The following is a 16,859-nucleotide window of genomic DNA, read 5'->3' as shown; positions in this document are numbered from 1 at the left end:
ACTGGCAAGGGCCTGGCTTAAGGAGACACAGAACACTGCAGTGCCCAAGTATGTGGTAGGAAATGGAGTAGAGAGGAGGAAAAAGAGAAGGAAGAAAGAAAATGGGATGGGGGAAAGGAGGCCAGGAAGCAGATTTTACCAAAACCCCAAGAAATTTATGCACAGCTGTGGAAAACTCAATCTTTATTATTACCTGCCTAGTACAGGGGATTAAAATTGTATTACGCTAGATCCATATATTAGTGTAAAAATCTGTGTCTCTCCCACCACAAATGTACAAACCCCGAGTGATTATAGAAAAATCAATGTGGCAGCTGCAACAGAGATGCCCAATCCCAGGGCCTCAGGTGGTGTTCCCTCTTCCCCCTAATCCCGGCATTTATTCCACAGAAACATACAGGCTTAGAGAAGTTCTAGTTCCAACACGGCAGGGAGAGGTGGGCATGGCTGGGGGTCGGGGGTAGGGATCACCCCCAGGTCCAGTGTTTCAGAGAATGGGGGGAACAAGCCAAAGCTGAGGACAACTCCAGGAGCAGGACAATTCCTTTTTTTGTCCTCTCGCTCCCCAGATTCTCAGCCAGTGGGGTCCAGTGTGTGAGAGAGAGAGGGTGGGGGGCCACAGCCTTCCCTCCGGGAACCAGTGTTTTCCAGGAGCCCAGCTGTTCCAGGGGCCAAGTCCAGTGTGTGCTCTGTATTTGCCCCACAATCTCCAAAAGGATTGGCTAGAAGATGCCCGAGAGGACCCCATCCACAGGGCCAGCTGGGTGGGTGGTGGGGGCTTCTAGGAGAGGAGCAGGGACGGTGTCAGCTCTCCAGAAGGCCCGGCCCACCTGCAGTCACGCTGCCTCTCAGAGTGAAGGGCAAGGGGAGTGGAGGTGCCATTGGCTCCTGGGGTTTGGTGCTGCTGGCCGCCGCCCCCGGGGGGGCCACTGGGTGTCACGATTCACACTGTGTTGAGAGCATCTTCTGCCAAGAACCGATGCATTTGGGAAAATGGTGGGCGCTGCTCAGGCTCCCGGCTCCAGCACCGAAGCATCAGCTCGTACAGGCCCCGCGGGCAGGCAGGCGGCCGGGACAGGTACACCTACGTTGTGGCAGCAGTGAGGACGGAAGGCAGGGAACAAATGTTCTTTAGTTCCCAAGAGACGGGCTCTGCCCTCCCAGCCCCCAGCCCCATCCTCCCGGCCCGTCTGCTCTGACCTGCCGGCCCTGGTCTCGGAAGAACTCCCCTGCATTCTCAATGACTTGTTCATCTGTCAGCTGCCCGAAGGGCTGGGTCCGGCAGAGCATCAGCACCTCCCACAGGGTCACCCCAAAGGCCCACACATCACTTGCTGTTGTGAACTTCCCCTGGAGTGTGGATAAGGCAACAGGCGGAGAAAGGCATCAGGCAACACAGACTTCCTCCTCTCCCCACAGGGCCACGGACCCTCCGCACTTCCCGGGACCGACGCCACTCTTCCCAGTGGGCTCTCTCCCAATAAGCCTGTCCCTCCCTCCCTCAGCTCTGCCTTCCTTCTCAGGCTCTAGTCCTCTCCCTCATCTCTTCCCTTTTCTACCCTCCTGCCCTCCATTTTCTGATCCTGTCTAGCTCCTAACTCATCTCCTTCTCTCTAGCCCCCTGTCCCTTAGCCTCTCTTGGTCTCTGCCACTCTGACTCCATCTTTCAGCTCCACTGGTCTCCGGGCCCCTTCCCCATCACTCCAAACCTCCCTGCTTTCTCTAGTCCCTGAGCGACAGGGAACCTTAGAGGGCACTGGTCCAAACCCTCACTTTATAGACGAGGAAACTGAATGGGACCACAGACTTGAAGAGGCAGCCAGAGCTCCCTGCCCTGCCCGCGAGGCTCACCATGAGGATGCACTCCCAGGCCATCCAGCGGATGGGCAGCACCGCTCGGCCCTGCACACGGTAATAGTCCCCAGCGTAGAGGTTCCGGCTCATGCCGAAGTCGGCGATTTTGATGGTGAAATTGTCCCCGACCAGGCAGTTCCTTGTGGCCAAGTCCCGATGCACGAAGTTGAGTGTGGCCAGATAGCGCATGCCTGAGGCAATCTGGGCTGCCACGTGCAACAGCATTGGGTAGCTGAGTAAGGGAGCCAAGGACAGAGGGTCACTGGGGTAGCCCCAGCCTCGTCTCGCCTCACAGATTACCAGGAGAGGAAGGGCAGCCACTCCCTGGGACCGGGCCATACCAACTCTGGTGCTGAGACGCAAGTACCAGGTGGAGGCCCGCAAGCAGGTACCTACTCAACTTCCCTTTGACTCATCCGACCCTGGGCAGCGGCTGCTTTTATTATGTCCCCGGTGTGGATGCAGGCAGTGCGGGTGACAGAGGGCACAGGGAAACCCTGACAGGGTCCAAGTCCCTTCAGCCCCTCACTGTAGCCACGCCCTGCTTTTTTGGCCCTCATCTTCCTCATCCCAGGCCTCGTCAATCCCGGAGCCTCCACCTGCCTCCCCACCCCTTAGTTCACTCTGCCTTCGGGCTGGAGCTCCCAGGGGAAGGCCAGCCTGGGTACTCACTGACCTGATGGTGGGTCCCTGGACGGCCTCCCCATCCCTGAGGGCCCCCTCAGCCGCCTTGTCCTCCAGCTGGTGGGCGCTGAGGAACTGGTTAAGGTCGCCGTTCTCCATATAATCAGTGATCATGCAGAGAGGGTCATCCTGCACACAGACGCCCAGCAGCCGGATGATGTTTGGGTCCTTTAGCCTCGACATGATCTTCACCTCCTTCAGAAAATCGTTCCTAGAGACAGGGAGAAGGTAGCGAGGGCACCGGGGGAGGGGGGGCGATCTGCACCTGTCCCCCGCTCCCGTGGACCAGCACCCCACCCCCGCGTGCGCACTGCCTCGCTGTGATGCGGGGGCCTTCCCCAGACCGCCCTCTGTTGCCTCTGCCACATCTCTCTGTGGACCGCTCCCCACTCTGCACGGCCCCCCGCCCTCCCAAATGCCAACCCTGGTCCTCACCTGGCGTTCTTGGTGGCATCTGGCCGTAGGATCTTGACAGCTACCAGAAAGGGATGCCCCTTGCGCACATTAAGGGGGAAATCAAGACTGACAAGGTCTTGAGGGTTCTCTACCTCACAAAGGTGCACCTGGAGAAGTAAGGCCATTTGTTAGATGACCGAAAGGTTTCCCAAGGCCGCCCTGACTGATGAGGCTCAGTGGGTTGGGCGTTGTCCTGCAAACCGAGAGGTCACCGGTTCAATTTCTGGTCAGGGCACATGCCTGGGTTGCAGGCCATGTCCCCTGTTGGGGACCTACCAGAGGCAACCGATTGATGTTTCCCTAGCAGATCAATGTTTCCCTCCCTCTCTCCCTCCCTCCCTCCCCCATCTCTAAAAATAAATAAATAAAATATTTATTTAAAAAAAGGTTCAATTAGGATAACACAGTCACAGATGACAGGTTCCTGCTCGTGGCAGACATGTGGGCAACAGAACCCCAGATGGACGGCTGGCAGGGATCCTCCTTACCTCCCCAAACTGGCCCTCACCAAGCTTCTCCTTGAAGCGAAGCCGCGACCGAGGGAAATCCACTCTGGGGGGCCCATCCCCTGCCACCCCTGGGGGCAGTGCAGGCACTGCATAGGTGTTGCCCCCAGTGACACCCTGCAGCGTGACAATGTCAGCCTCGGCGTAATGGGGGACGCTGTTCTGGGGAGGCGGGGGCAGAAGCGGGGCTCCTGGCTTCTCAGGCTCCATGTAGTCTCCACTGTAGGCTGGAGGGACGAAGGAAAGAAAACAGGCTCAGCATCAGGAACAGCCCCTGAGGGCCACGCTCCTTCACACCCCAGCCCCCCACGGGTGCCGTCACCCGGCTGGGAGACGGACTAGGTCTGCCCCCCACGAGCTTCCTCAAACCAGAGAAAACGCTAGTGTGGGATGAGTTAGCTGCTCCAGAGTTTTCAAGGCAGTGGAGATGGTTATAAAGTCTTATTCTCTAGGGACCCCAGCACAGCCCACAGAACCATCGGGTAAGTCTTGTCCAGAAGAGGAGCTCCCTCACCCGCCGTCAGAAGAAAGGCGGTGCCAGACACCCTGCCAGCCTCCACTTCCAAACCGTCGCCCCACCCCCTGCCAGTCCCTCCCCTTCACTGAGCCCCCCCTTCTTCCACAGCCCCCACTCTCAGCCTTGGCTCTTCCCTGCCCTCGATACCCGAATCCTTCGTGACCCCACACACCAAGCTCAAAGACAAGCAGAGACGGGGGCACACAGAGAAGGGAACAGGTCCTCACAGCCCACACAACAAGGGGTCTACAGACAGAGGGGAAGAGGCAGGGCTGCCCCTCTTAGCCCAGGAGAAGGGGTGACAATGAGGGGCAACACCAAGTAGAGGAACAGACAGAAAGGGCGGGGGTGTGAGCCTTCACCTCCGGGACTGCAGAGAGAGGACACATGGGGGGGCAGGGCAAGCACCCAGGGTGAGAGGCCCTCCTCCTTGAAGCTCTAGAGAGAGGGGAGAACAAAGGAGTTACAGGGGAACCTGGGCCACCACCGCAACCTCCTCTCTGGCTCTGGAGAGCTGAAGAGATGGGGTGGACGAGGAGGAGGGGGACAGAGCTGAGAACCAGTGGGCTTTCTACATCTCAGCTCAAGGGGACGCCTTAAAAAGCAGCAGCAGCAGCAGCGGAGGAGAGCTAGGGGCATAAGGGAGTCCTCCATGGGAACTCAGGAGAGCAGAAGAGGCCACAGTGAGGAGAGGAGGCAGTGCAAGGTATGAGGACTCTTCCTTGCCCCAGTAGAGGTACTGGGAGCCTGGTGGAGCCCAGGGCAGAGGGGCTTACCCTGGGTGTTGGTGGGTTTGGCCCAGGCGGGCGTGGGGGGACCTGGGCCTCGAGGGGGACGGGCGTAAGTGGCCAGAAGGAGGCGGTAGGCCGGATTGGAGAGCAGCAACGCTGTCGGGAGAAGGAGGGATGGGGGAGACATGGGGAAGGGATGAGACTCAAGGCTAGACAGACAGGGAGAACTGGAAGACAGCAAAACCAGGGCTGACGGAAACAAATGTACTAAGAGAGAAAGGATAAAACAAGGGTGTGGAAAATGCTGGGTAGCCGGTTGAGTAATGAATGGATGAATAAATGGATGGATGAATAGATGATGGATGGTTAGATGGATGGATGGAGGATGGGTGAATGGATGGGTGGAGGATGGATGGAGGGAGGATGGATGGATGGAGGGAGGGAGGATGGATGGATGGATGGATGGATGATGGAGGATGGATGGATGGACGGATGGATGATGGAGGATGGATGGATGGACGGATGGATGATGGAGGATGGATGGATGGATGGAGGATGGAGGATGGATGGATGCATGGATGGATGGATGGAGGATGGATGGATGGACGGATGGATGATGGAGGATGGATGGATGGATGGATGGAGGATGGATGGATGGACGGATGGATGATGGAGGATGGATGGAGGATGGAGGATGGATGGATGCATGGATGGATGGATGGAGAATGGATGGATGGACGGATGGATGATGGAGGATGGATGGATGGATGGATGGATGGATGGATGATGGAGGATGGATGGATGGATGGAGGATGGAGGATGGATGGATGCATGGATGGATGGATGGAGGATGGATGGACGGACGGATGGATGATGGAGGATGGATGGATGGATGATGGAGGATGGATGGATGGATGATGGAGGATGGATGGGTGGTTGGATGGATGATGGAGGATAGATGAATGGATGAGTGCTGGGTGAATGGTTGGGTAGGTGATAGATGGATGCATGGATAATGGAGGATGGACAGATGAACAGACAAATGATAGATGCACAATGAGTGGATGAATGATGTATGAATACAGATGGATGGATGACGAATGGGTAGCTGGAAGGAACACAGTGCATCTAGGAGAAGGGAGAGGGGCCAGGAAGGCACAGAGTGAGGCCACAACAGAGAAGATGGAGAGGCGTGCATGGGGCAGAGACAGTAAACCTTGAGGGAGATTACATGGTAGGGACAGGAAATGATACAGTGGGTGGTAACCAGGGGCCACAGAATAAAATGAATTGAAATCAGGGACAACAGAAATGAAGGGGATGTGAAAGAAACACAGTAAGAAACGGGCAGAAGACGGAGGTAGAACTGGAACAAGTCGGGTCTTACCAGAGCCGTTGGGGACACTGGGGGCAGAGTGGGGTGGATTCCCACGAGGCCGGGGCTCCTGGTAAGGGGGTGGCTCTCGAGGGCCGGGGCGGTTGTTGATGAGGATGGTGTCCCCAGGGACAGAGAGATGAACTGTCAGCTCCTCTTCTAAGACCTGGCGCTCGGCCTTGTCACGGAGAAGGCAAGCGTGAACCGCGCTGCTGCTTGGCGTGCACCTCCCAGCTCTTCGCTAAACGCCGCCCCCACGTCCCCGTACTCTGTCCTCACAACAGCCCTAGATCTACAGCCCTTGTATCTACAGTTAACTCCACTTCACAGGTAAAGAACCAGAGGCTCAAGAGCGTGTGAGTCCCAGGATGGGATCTCACCCAGGTCTGACCAGTTTGCAAGCATCAACTTTCATGTGTATCAGCAGCCCAGACTCTCACTGGAAGACACGGCTTTGGGTAAGCCAGACTTCTTTTGGCTGCTCCTCCAGCTTCACCTTTTCCCACTCGGCATCTGCCTCAAGAGGTGAGCAGCGTAGACTTCGGCGACAGGCTGTGGCCGGGTTAGCCAGAGAGGAGCCCCAGGAGTTTGGGGGGCAGACCCATGGAAAGTGCCGTCAGGCTGACGGCTCTCCCAGCCGCTCCCCGAGGGGAGGACTCAGGCTACCGCATCCCTGAGCCAGAGCCTGCTGCCCCAGCAAGGCACCCCCTGCACAGGCTCACTGCCCGGGTTCTGGTAAGCGTGGCCTCCTTTCCCCAAGCAGCCCAGGGTGATGACACTGCGGCGATGGCCCTGGGAGCCTCGCTACTGCTCTGGATTTCCGTGCACCCCGCCCACACTTCTGTAAGTGGTACCTTCACTGAGTCCCCTCCGGTTATGCTAAGCAGACTGTGCTGCCCCGCCCCAGCCACCCACCTTGCTGAGCAGCCTGCGCCAGTGCAGCCGCCACAGCATGAGGGCGATGATGAGCAGCAGCAGCAGAATGATGGCCACCAGGCAGCCGATCAGGATGGCGGTGGGGCTCCCCTCCGCCTTGGCCACGGGCTGCTGACCCCTGGGCTCCAGCTCTGGTGGGGGCAGGAGGGTCAGAATGGGGGGCAGAAAGTGGGGGGCATGCAGGGAGGACTGGTGCATGGGACCCACACCCAGGACAGGCCCCGGGGCTGCTCACCCAAGCTGCTGAGGTTGGTGGGATGTGGGCCAGGTGGCCACCAGGGGGCTGGTGGGAAGGTGCCCCCCAGAGCCAGAGAGGAGTCATTCACAACATCTGGGAAGAAGGAAGAAGAGAAAGCAAGGCAGAGAGAGAGGAGAGATGGGGGCCTGCAGGAGAACTGGTGAGCAGGTGAGGAGTGGGAGCACACGGGCAGTAGGGACAGGGGACCAGGGGCCTGGAGGCCCTGGCTGTGGTGGATGTTAACCTTTCAGCTGCTGGACTGTGGGGAGATTCAGGGCTCCCAGGGGAAGCCCAGGGTAGGGGTCGTAGTGTCAGGAGGCTAGAGAAGAGGCTGTTTCCCGACCAGCACGAGGGTTTCAGTGTCTCTGCGGCCAGCGCTGTCGACACCAGTCCTGAGTAAGGGGCTCACGCAGGAAGGACAGAGATGGTGGGGGGAGGGGGGCATTCAAATTATTTGGGGGACCCGCTGCCTGAGAAGTTTCGTGGGTGATGGGTGTGGTGCCAGGGGAGGGTGTCTTAGGGGCCTGAGGGCTTGGAAGTCCTGAAGGCTGGGGCCTGGGCTGTCCCCCGGCTTACCAGAGACGAAGGAGATCTCACTGAAGAGCAGCCAAGGCCCAGCAAAGAGGAAGCGGCACTGCAGGAAGCGGGCCACACGGCCGCCCAGGGGCACCGACACAGCCCGGGCCCTGGGGTCCCCCAGGCTGCCCCCCAGGGCGTGGCGCACGGGGTCCCCCTCCCAGGCCATGGCCGGGCCCCGCTTGAAGTGACACTCCACCCCCGCAGGCAGGCGGGCTCCCAAGGTGTGCATGTTGTTACAGTGGACCTGGGGGGAGGGAAAAGGGACATGGGCCAAGGTCAGGGGCGCCCTGGCAAGCATTCCAGGGGTACCCATCCTGGCCTCACAGCTCTCCCCGGGGGCTGGACACACCCACCTGCATGGCCTGGAAGGCCCTCAGCCTGTCAAACTCGAACTCCATCTCCATGTACCCGCTGGGGAAGCTGTGGTTGCTCCACCCCACATAGTCATAGCCCGGCCAGACCCGCAGCTCCTGGCTCTTCCGAAAGTCATCCAGGCCCACCACGCCATCTGCCAGCTGGCCGAGACCTCCGTACTGCAGCCTGGAGAGGAGGGGCCGAGGAAGAGGTTGGAGAGAAGAAAGTATCTCCTACCCAGACGCTCTGCCTCCCCAGCCTCAGCAGGCCTGGCCCTGACCCGGGACTGGAATGGGCACTCCGGGTCACACGCTGCACCTATGATGTGTGTGTTTTATTGTGACGTTTCCAGCAGACGCAAGTGTTAGCAAAGGAGCGCCTTTTTCTAACTCATACGAGGTGTCATATGAGCTAGTGGTCACCTTGCTGCCCTTCAGTCCTGGTCCTGTCCCTTGAGGCTTCAGCTAACCCATGCCCCTCCCCATTCTTCTATCTCCCTGCCCAGACTGTTTGCCAGCCCCCCACCCCTACCCACATCACCCTCCCTCCTTCCCCAGGCTTCAGTCCCGTGGGGCCTCCTTCCTCACCCGCCGACTGTGTGTGTGGTGTGTCCGTCGTAGGTGGAATCGTTGAGGTGCACGGCCTCGATCAGGTACATCGTCTGCCCCACGGGGGCGGTGTAAGACAGAAGTCCATCTGAGGCAGGGTGGGGGGCGTGTGAGGGCAAGGAGCCTCCGTCCCCCATCCTTCCACAGGCCCACTGGCATGGAGGACGCAATGTGGGCCAGTTCCCTCCTCCCTCAGAGTGACAGCTTCCCAACAGGAGAAAGAGGCACCTGGACGCCCCTCTCCCCGGGACAGGACAGGAGTCCTCCGGGATACGAACCCCTGAACGACTCACCCTTCCAGAGGCAGCCGTAGAGCTCCACCCGCAGACAAACACTCATGACCCGGTCCGCCCGGGGGTAGAAGCGGACCAGCCGGGCCACCATGGGGGGCCCCAGGTCCTTCAGCACCACTCCCCCAGGGTCCTCATTACCTAAGATCACCTGTGGGCCAGGAAACAGGGTGGGTGGGTTGGAAAGGCAAGTCTAACTTCCCTGTCACCAGCTGCTTCCTGGCCCGGCCCACCCCGCACAGAGATGCAGGAAGGGGGATGCTGAGCACACAGGCTGCAGCAGAGACCTCTGACCCCTCTGTCAGCCCGAGGGTCAGTCCGCCCACTTCGGCATCATCCCTTCCACTCGGGCCTGGCTCCCTGTATCTGTCTCAAAGCCACTCAGCTCCCTGTGCCAGGCTCCACCCCGTCCTCACAGCCCTGCACCCCCGCTCCAGTTCCCTGTCCCCTCTGTTCACTCTGCAGGTGCTGGTCCCCGGCCTGCCACGCACCAGCCCTCACGTCTGCCTGCCCACCCGCCGGCAGCGCTGAGCACCAGGCCCTCCCCTGCGGGACTGAGCGCTGCTGGAGAAGCAGCTGCGAAGAACAAGAGGCAGGAAGTGGGCCTGGAGCAGTGGGAGGTGGGGTGGTCAGAAAAGGCTCTCTGAGGAGGTGACATCTGGAGGAAGAACTTAGTGGAGTGAGGGAGAGCCTGAGGACACAGGCAGGGGCAAGGGAGATTTCCAGGCACAGAGAACAGCAAGTGAAAACGTGCGGAAGCTGTGGGATGAGCCCTAGCTTGTTCAGGAACAGCCAGAAAACCAGGATGGCCCAGGTGGGGCCAGGATAACAGGCAGGCAGGAGCCAGAGCAGACCAAGCTTCTGCACTCAGGAAGGGGATTCCCTTTTGTTCTGGCACTGGCAGCAGAAAGCTACCAGAAAGTCAGTGTGTTTTTTAAAGTACGCTGGATGTGGTGGCCTCCAGGGCAAGATCCCACGTCAGACAGGAAGGGCAGAAGCAGGGAGAACAGTTAGGGGTCGACACTGGGATGTCACCTAAGCTGGGATGGGGTGGGGATAGTGGGGACAGATGCGAGGCAGGAGACAGCATGGAGTAGCAGAGAGTGGCCTTGCTGATGCATTGGAAGCAGGAGGTGAGAACAAGGAGCCAAGGAAATCATCTCAGCTCATGGCCTGAACAACTGGGCATGGGGTGGTGGAGAACACTGTCGGGTGGGGGGGACAGGCTGAGGGTGAGCATGGGACTCAAGTTCAGCTTGGGAAATTGATGGTAAGTTTGAGACACCCATCAGACATCTAAGCGGAAAGGTGCCACAGTTGTTCAGGTGTGCCAACACTAGACAGAGCTCAGGTGGAGAGGTTTGGGCTGGAGAAGCTGTGAATTGGAGGATGGTCAGTAGGTGTGTGGCATTTAAAGTGTAGCCAGAGAAGAGCCACCCTTCCTGGCTGCTGCCCCTGCCAGCCTCACCTCCTGACCCCAGCGGTCCCTCCAGTCCATCCAGCGATGGCCGTCCCGGGAGTAACGCAGCCGGTAGCTGGGGGAGAACTCCTTGCCCAGGCCCCCGGCATGCCGCCCCTGCGTGCCCACCAGGGCCACCAGGTGCAGTCGCCGCAGATCCACCTGCAGGTACTCCTCCTCCTTCGGAAAGACTGGCCCTGCGGGGCACCACGCGCCATCCCCATCACTGCTCTCCAGCCTGGGAGGGGCAGGAGATCACAGGGAACGTCTGGCCCTGGGTCTGCCTCTGGATCCAGTATTTAAAGCCCCACCCTTCCCAGGACTGTGGCAGTCCCATTGGCATTGGCCTTCTCAGAAGCCTCTTGGCTCGTGCTGAAGGGTTGGAAGGGCGAGTAGAGACCCTAGCAGTGAACCTCCAGGGCAGCTCCGCTGTGCCAGGTACCTGCTGTGGCGAGCGGCTGTGGAGTCTGACCAGGAGCTGGAGGCAGAGATGTCTCCATCTGGAATGGTCCGGTCCTGCATGCCCAGGGCATAGCGGCACTTGGCTGGGTGAATACAGGCAGAGAGATGGTCAAGGCCCCTGATTCTCTGATTCCCAAGCCCCATCCCTCAGGGACCCAAGAGCCAGTCTCCTCACCAGGGTCAAAATGTCCCTTCATGTCAGCATCTCCAGTTGCCACCAAGCATAGCAGCAGGAGTAGAGATGGGAGAGCCCCTGGCCCCATAGCTCCTGACCCCGTGGGCCTAAGGGGGTGGGGGCAGCATCCCTGCAGGAGACAAAATGGGCGGGAGGTGAGTTAAAGGGCAGTCACGGAGCTCAGGTCCCAGCTAGCAACCACAGCCAGAACGGGCTGCTTTGGGCACAACGGCAGTGAGACGGCGGGAGCAGTTGTTCGGCAGCATTGGCTGTATTTTCAGAATGATTCCCATGGGCTAAACCCTGGTCCCCTCCCCACCTGGGAGCCCAGAATTCTAGGACAAGTGGGGGCCTCCAGCACTTTCCAACATCTCGGCCCTCCGTAGCGCTAGCCCCAGCCCCGTGTGACCCCGGGACCAGCAGCTTCAGCAGCACCTGTGAGCTTGGCAGAAATGCAGGGTCTCAAGCCCCGGTCCAGACCAGCACGTCAACACATTCCCGGGTGACCTGTGCCCGTGAAGGTCTGAGAGGTCTGCTCCTCCTCCCTGGGGCCCAGGCAGCTCATCCCAACTGAAACCATCTCATCCGGTACGTCCTTACGAACCGCAGTACAGGGAAAGCTGTACCGACCTGGCCTCCTCCTAGGTCTGCACTGAGCTCCCCAGGCCCTGGAGTCCTGAGGGACCTCTCGGGCCATCCCTCAGACCCTAGCTCTCCCTGCTCTGCCTTCCACCAGACGAGCTGTGCCCCCAGTTCCTACTTTCTGAAGGGGGAAGGGCCCAGGGCTGAGGGAAAGGCTGGGAGAGGAGGGCGGGTCTGAAGACAGGGCTCAGGTCACCCCAGGAGGTAGGAGGAGTGGGGGACACTCCCCCATCCCTTTGTCCTCCTTCAGCTGCTCCCACAATGCTTTAGGCAGGAATGTAGGAGGCAGCTGAGACCCCACAGCTCTGAAGCAGCAGCTGAGGGGCTGACTGAGTTGTGGGGGGCACCCTGGTATCCAAGCAGAGCTAGGACCAGAGGCATCACGCCTAGTCCCTTGGAGGTCCAGGAGCTACATACACACAGGGGCCTGGAATTCCTGGGTGTCCCACTCTCCACCCCCCACCACTGTTGGGAACAGTGGGGCCCTTGTTCCCCTGAGTAACCTCCATGCCTATCCCAGATGAGTCATCGGAGCCAGACGGAGCGAGAGAAGCCCGGGCAGAGATACAAAGGCAAGCAGAGGGTAGGAGGCAGGGGGGTGAGGGGAGGCAGGGCCAGAAACACAAAGCGAGAGGTAAATAGAGCAGGCTCAGAAGCCAGCGGAGAAGGGCAACGCTTCTCAGAGACCCCCAGCCCCCACTCTCTCCACGGGGTCAGCAACGGGAGGACAGGCCCACCAGACCTGCCCCAACCCCGCCCACTCTGCCCCATCACAGCCACCGACACACCGCCGGCCAGACCCTGCGACGGGGTGTTCGCTCTCCTCCCCGGCCCCCAGCCCAGACAACACCCACACGCTCCGTGCGCGCACATGCACGCTCGCACACGCAGGCACACGCGGCCAGCCGTGGGGACTTCCAGAGCCTGCCACGGTAAACACAGGCTGGGTTAGCACAGCACACACCCCCTCTGCGGCTCGCAGACGGCCCGTCGCAAACTCAGTGACTCGCTCCCATGTGACATGCACGCAAACCTGTCACACACACACACACACACACACACACACACGCCCCCACACCAGCTCCGGCCACGCCTCGGCCTCCTCTGGGGTCCGAGCCCATCGCCCCGCGGAGGGCCGTGGTCAGGCACCTGCGCGCGTGAAATGGCCGGACACCGCCTCTGCGCTCCTGCAGCCACAGGCCGCGCGCGGGCCGCCCCCTAACACACGGGGCGACCCGGCCGAGCAGAAGTCGAGGGGGTGGGACCGGGACGGCCGGTGGCAGCTGAGGGAGCTTCCACCTGCCTCGCCGCACCGCTCAGTCCCGCGCACACCGACCGCCCAGCACCAGAGCGTCTGAGCACCAGGCTGGGGGGCGGGGGGGGCAGGGATCAGCCCGGCGGGAGAGCAGGCCCACTTCTCAGGGGCCGAGGAGACGACCCAGTGGGGCTACCTGTGCGCACCTGTCCCCTCGCCCAGGACGCGCGGGGGCGGGGCGGGGGGGCTGGCTGGGTGCCGGAGCTTCCCCACGCCAGGGGCTCCCGGACCCGGACCAGCAGGCGCAGGCCGGCGAGTCCTGCCGCCACCACCCCCGCCCCGGCGCGGCCCGCACCCCAGGGCGCGCCTGCGGGGTCCTCGGCGGCCCTCCCTACCTCTCATCGCTCTTCCCGCGGACCCTCGGGGGCGGCGGCCGGGCGAGGCGCGGGGAGGCGGAGCGGAGGCGCCGGCGGGGCTCGGGTGTCGGCGGCGGCGCCCGGAGCAGCTGTCGGGGGCCTGTTCCGGGGAGAGGAGCCGGGGAGGTGCGACACCGGCGCAGGCACCGCCTCCCTGGCGCGGCCCCCACCCCTCCCCCGCCGGCGCCCGGCCGCGGTCGCGGCCGCCCGCCCCCCCTCCCTGCTCCCGGCGCCGGCGCCCTGCTCCCCGCGGGCCTCCTACCCGCTCCAGGCTGTCCCCAAGGTCACTGCCCGCTTGTAGTGGCGCCCCTGTCGCCTTCCACCCTCCCACCCCCCAGGCTCCCCGCCCGAGAGGACCGCAGAGCTGAGGCCCCTGCGGCCGCCTGATCCCCCTTAGGGCCTCCCACACACCCAAGCCCCTCCCTACTCCCCCTTTTCTGGGCTCGGTTCCGGGGGAGAGGGAGGTGATGGGGGCCAGCCCCAGGGCAACGCGAAGAAGCAGGTTCCCACAGGCCCAGGCCCCAGCCCAGCGGCAGGAATTCGGTTGGGGAAGAGGAGCAGGGCTCACCTGCCCAGCCAGCCCTCTCCCCAGACCCACTCTGCACCCCAAACTCCACTGTCCCAGAGGCTGCCTCCAGCCCCTCTCTCCCCACCCTTCCTGTTCCTCCGCAGACTCGGGGTCCAGACTCCGGCCCTGGAATCCTCCTGGGGCAGGCCTCCCTCGGGCCCAGTCAGCTCCGGCCCCGCGCACCTCACAGCAAATACAAACTCACCCAGACAGCAGCCCGAGAAGAAACACAAAGTCCCACCCTGACAAGTACACAAAAGCACCACCAGGAAGAGGCCGGCCCTTCGGAGAGCCAAGGAACAGATGGGCGTGCGCTCCGACCCACGGGAGACACACAGACCCAGGGCACCCCACCTGCTAAGGGACTCACTAACAGACAGCTGGGGTCACTCGGAGAATTACCTCTCCCCGTCATCCCCTTCCACGAAACCCCAGAGTGCCTCCAGAGCACCTCTCCCTTCGAGACAGCCCCTGGGGAGCCTGGGCCAGAAGAGGCTGATCCGTGGGTGGAGTCAGGCTGGGGATGGGGCCAGGGTGTCCAAGAACCTTACCTGGGCAGCTCTCAGCCTCTCCTTCCAGGGCAACGCTGGGGAAGACCAGACGGAGGCCAGGCTGAGCTGCACCCCACACCTCAGGAGAGAAGCTGCAGCCCCTCACACCCTGGTGGGACATTCCACACTCCAGGCCCGCACACACCCAGGCCAGGTGGCACGGCCAGTACCAGACAGAGGGGTCCACTGAAGAGAGTAGAGTTAACCATAAAACCCTGAAACCCTTGCCCGTTCTCCACCCAGGAGAAATTCCTAATCCGTGATGCTCACCTCGGCCCCAGACCAGGGCTTGGAGGAGTGGCGAGGATGCAGGGCTGGGGCCCGGAGGAGTCAAGTGACTGCAGAAAGAAGGCTGGAGCCGGCTGGAATGTGGGGCTCGGAGCCCAGATTCCCAGGGGCCAGCGAGGGAAATCCCTACCACCCAGGGCCTCAGAGCAGTGCCAGGACCGAGTGTCCACCCAACTAGCCAGGGCTCACCCCATGTCTCCCGCATCACTGCCAACTCCAGAGTCCCTCTGTCCACCCAGGCCCCCAAAGGTCTCCTCCCTGCCCCCATGCCATCCAGGCTTCCCTCCCCTTCAAGCCAATGGTTTCCTGCTGCCCAGGAAAGAGAGGAAGGGAAACAACTGGGGGGAAAATGTAAGGAGAAGCACATAGGAGAGGGTAGCTTCAGGATGTCAGACTACCTGGCCCAAGTGGGGAGGCCCAGCAGGACCAGTGAGAGGGAGGAAGGACCAGCTCAGCCTCCCACATGAACTGCAGTTCCCTTCCTGGGAGGTGCCGCTGGCCCTGGGGCAAGCAAGCTGGGTTAGCAGCTGGGGAGAGTGAGAACAGGCTAGTGGCAGGGCAGGGTGAGGGGTACACAAGTCCTTGGGCATGAGTCAGGCCTCAATACCACTTGGAACAAATGGGAAACTGAGGCCCAAGAGTGGAAGGAGGAGGAGGATGCAGCACTGGAAGGGAGAAGGATGCAGTCAAGCTCAGTTGTGGATAGCCCCGGCCTGGAGAAAGCTGATGATGGTGAGGAACTCAGGGAGACAGGGGATACACTGAGGCCAAGAATGAAGAGGACTGGGGGTCCGAAAGAGGAAAGGGAATGGAGACAAGGGTACACCACAGGCAGCGCAAGGGGGGAGGACTGAGATCTGGGGAGAAAAGTGCTGGACTGCGCGATGGGAGGGCGGGGACGAGTGAAGAGGAAGGCAAGAAAGTGAGGCTCCCTGGGCAGTGAGCAGCCAGGCAGACTCGGGGTACAGGAAACAAGGACAAAGTAGGGAAGAAAGGGCTGGAGTGAGACCAAAAGATGGGGAGAGAGTGGGGAGCCTGAGGCACAGGGGTTGAAACCCAGGGACACGGGGAGATGAGAAGAGTAAGAAGCTAAAAAAGGACGGGCAACTGTGGGACAGGCCAGGGAAGACGGGACCAAAGATGAAATCAAACCTGCTTCTGGGCATCAGGCCACAGAGGCCAAACGCCTCCCCTTGGGGGCACCCTAGCCCCTCAGCCCATCATCAAACTCTACTCTCCATCCTTCCCCTCCTCCTGCCAGGCTGTGGGAGCTCCCCTCCAGCCTAGCCCGCCTGGTCCCTCTCTCAAGGGGAGAGTCCAGCTCAGTCCCCACCCCTGCCCTCCCAGTTCAGCTCTGGCTTCCTCTCACCTCCACCGCAGTCCTGGGTCCCAGTCCCTCAGCCTCAGGCCTTCGGTGGTTCCAGATCTGAAGCTGCCAAGGCTGCCTGTCTTTGTCTGCCCTTCGTGGCCACGAGCAGCTGCCTGGGCCAGCTGCCTTGGCTTCAACGTGTCCATGGCAACCCATTCAGCTCCCCTCGCTGAGCCTCCCAGCCCCTGCAGAGAGGGAGGGAGCAGCCTGGCCTGGGAGGAAGGGAGGGGAGGCCAGGACTGAGAAACAGAACCAAAGGGAGACCTCAGACAAAGAGTCTCCAGACAAAGGATGGTGGAGAGAGGCAGCTTGGGATAAAGCTGCCCAGCTGGCTGTGCTGAGGGCTCCGGCAGGGCATCTGGTCCTGCTGACCGGGAGGACCCGGGTGGGAGGGACCGCCCGGGGTGGAAGGAGAGAGATGGGAACTGACCGTGGTGGGCCTCTGGAGGCCTCCTCGGTGCATAACACTTCTCTTCCTTCTCTCCGTTTTTGCACCCTGGGGAAAACCAGAGTCCCAGTTTCCTAGTTGGTTGCCCACCTTGTGCC

At 61.2% G+C, this 16,859-nt stretch overlaps 1 protein-coding gene across 7 annotated transcripts; it reads right to left on the bottom strand.

Moving 5' to 3' along the window:
* Positions 1-166: 166 nt before the first annotated feature.
* Positions 167-16,332, bottom strand: DDR1 (discoidin domain receptor tyrosine kinase 1). 7 transcript variants are annotated; one of them, XM_053913951.1, is made up of 19 exons: positions 14,191-14,302; positions 13,517-13,637; positions 11,225-11,354; positions 11,030-11,132; positions 10,597-10,825; positions 9,132-9,279; positions 8,818-8,926; positions 8,230-8,416; positions 7,874-8,120; positions 7,295-7,390; positions 7,039-7,190; positions 6,136-6,301; positions 4,794-4,904; positions 3,483-3,727; positions 2,974-3,101; positions 2,531-2,749; positions 1,852-2,086; positions 1,201-1,350; positions 167-1,084 (listed from the first exon to the last, which is right to left on the bottom strand). In XM_053913951.1, the coding sequence occupies exons 3-19, from the start codon at positions 11,310-11,312 to the stop codon at positions 944-946; spliced, it is 2,754 nt and encodes a 917-aa protein (XP_053769926.1). In that variant the 5' UTR covers positions 11,313-11,354; positions 13,517-13,637; positions 14,191-14,302; the 3' UTR covers positions 167-943. The 7 variants fall into 7 exon arrangements, with proteins under 7 accessions (XP_053769926.1, XP_053769925.1, XP_053769927.1 ...); XM_053913950.1 differs by having other exon boundaries at positions 14,106-14,260; XM_053913952.2 differs by lacking the exon at positions 14,191-14,302 and adding an exon at positions 13,800-14,080.
* Positions 16,333-16,859: the final 527 nt, after the last annotated feature.

The sequence above is a fragment of the Desmodus rotundus genome, chromosome 11 (genome assembly GCF_022682495.2).
Source record: "Desmodus rotundus isolate HL8 chromosome 11, HLdesRot8A.1, whole genome shotgun sequence".
In the NCBI taxonomy this organism is placed as follows: Eukaryota; Metazoa; Chordata; class Mammalia; order Chiroptera; family Phyllostomidae; genus Desmodus; species Desmodus rotundus.
Note: the sequence above shows the minus strand (reverse complement) of the source record. Positions and strands in the feature narration are given on the sequence as shown.

Excerpts from the sequence above, each read along its gene's own strand:
- DDR1 (XM_024557771.3), bottom strand. The coding sequence starts at position 11,312 with ATGGGGCCAGGGGCTCTCCCATCTCTACTCCTGCTGCTATGCTTGGTG. Across the intron at positions 11,133-11,224 it reads GAAGGGACATTTTGACCCTG|CCAAGTGCCGCTATGCCCTG; the intron begins GTGAGGAGACTG and ends GTATTCACCCAG. Across the intron at positions 10,826-11,029 it reads ACAGCCGCTCGCCACAGCAG|GCTGGAGAGCAGTGATGGGG; the intron begins GTACCTGGCACA and ends TGCCCCTCCCAG.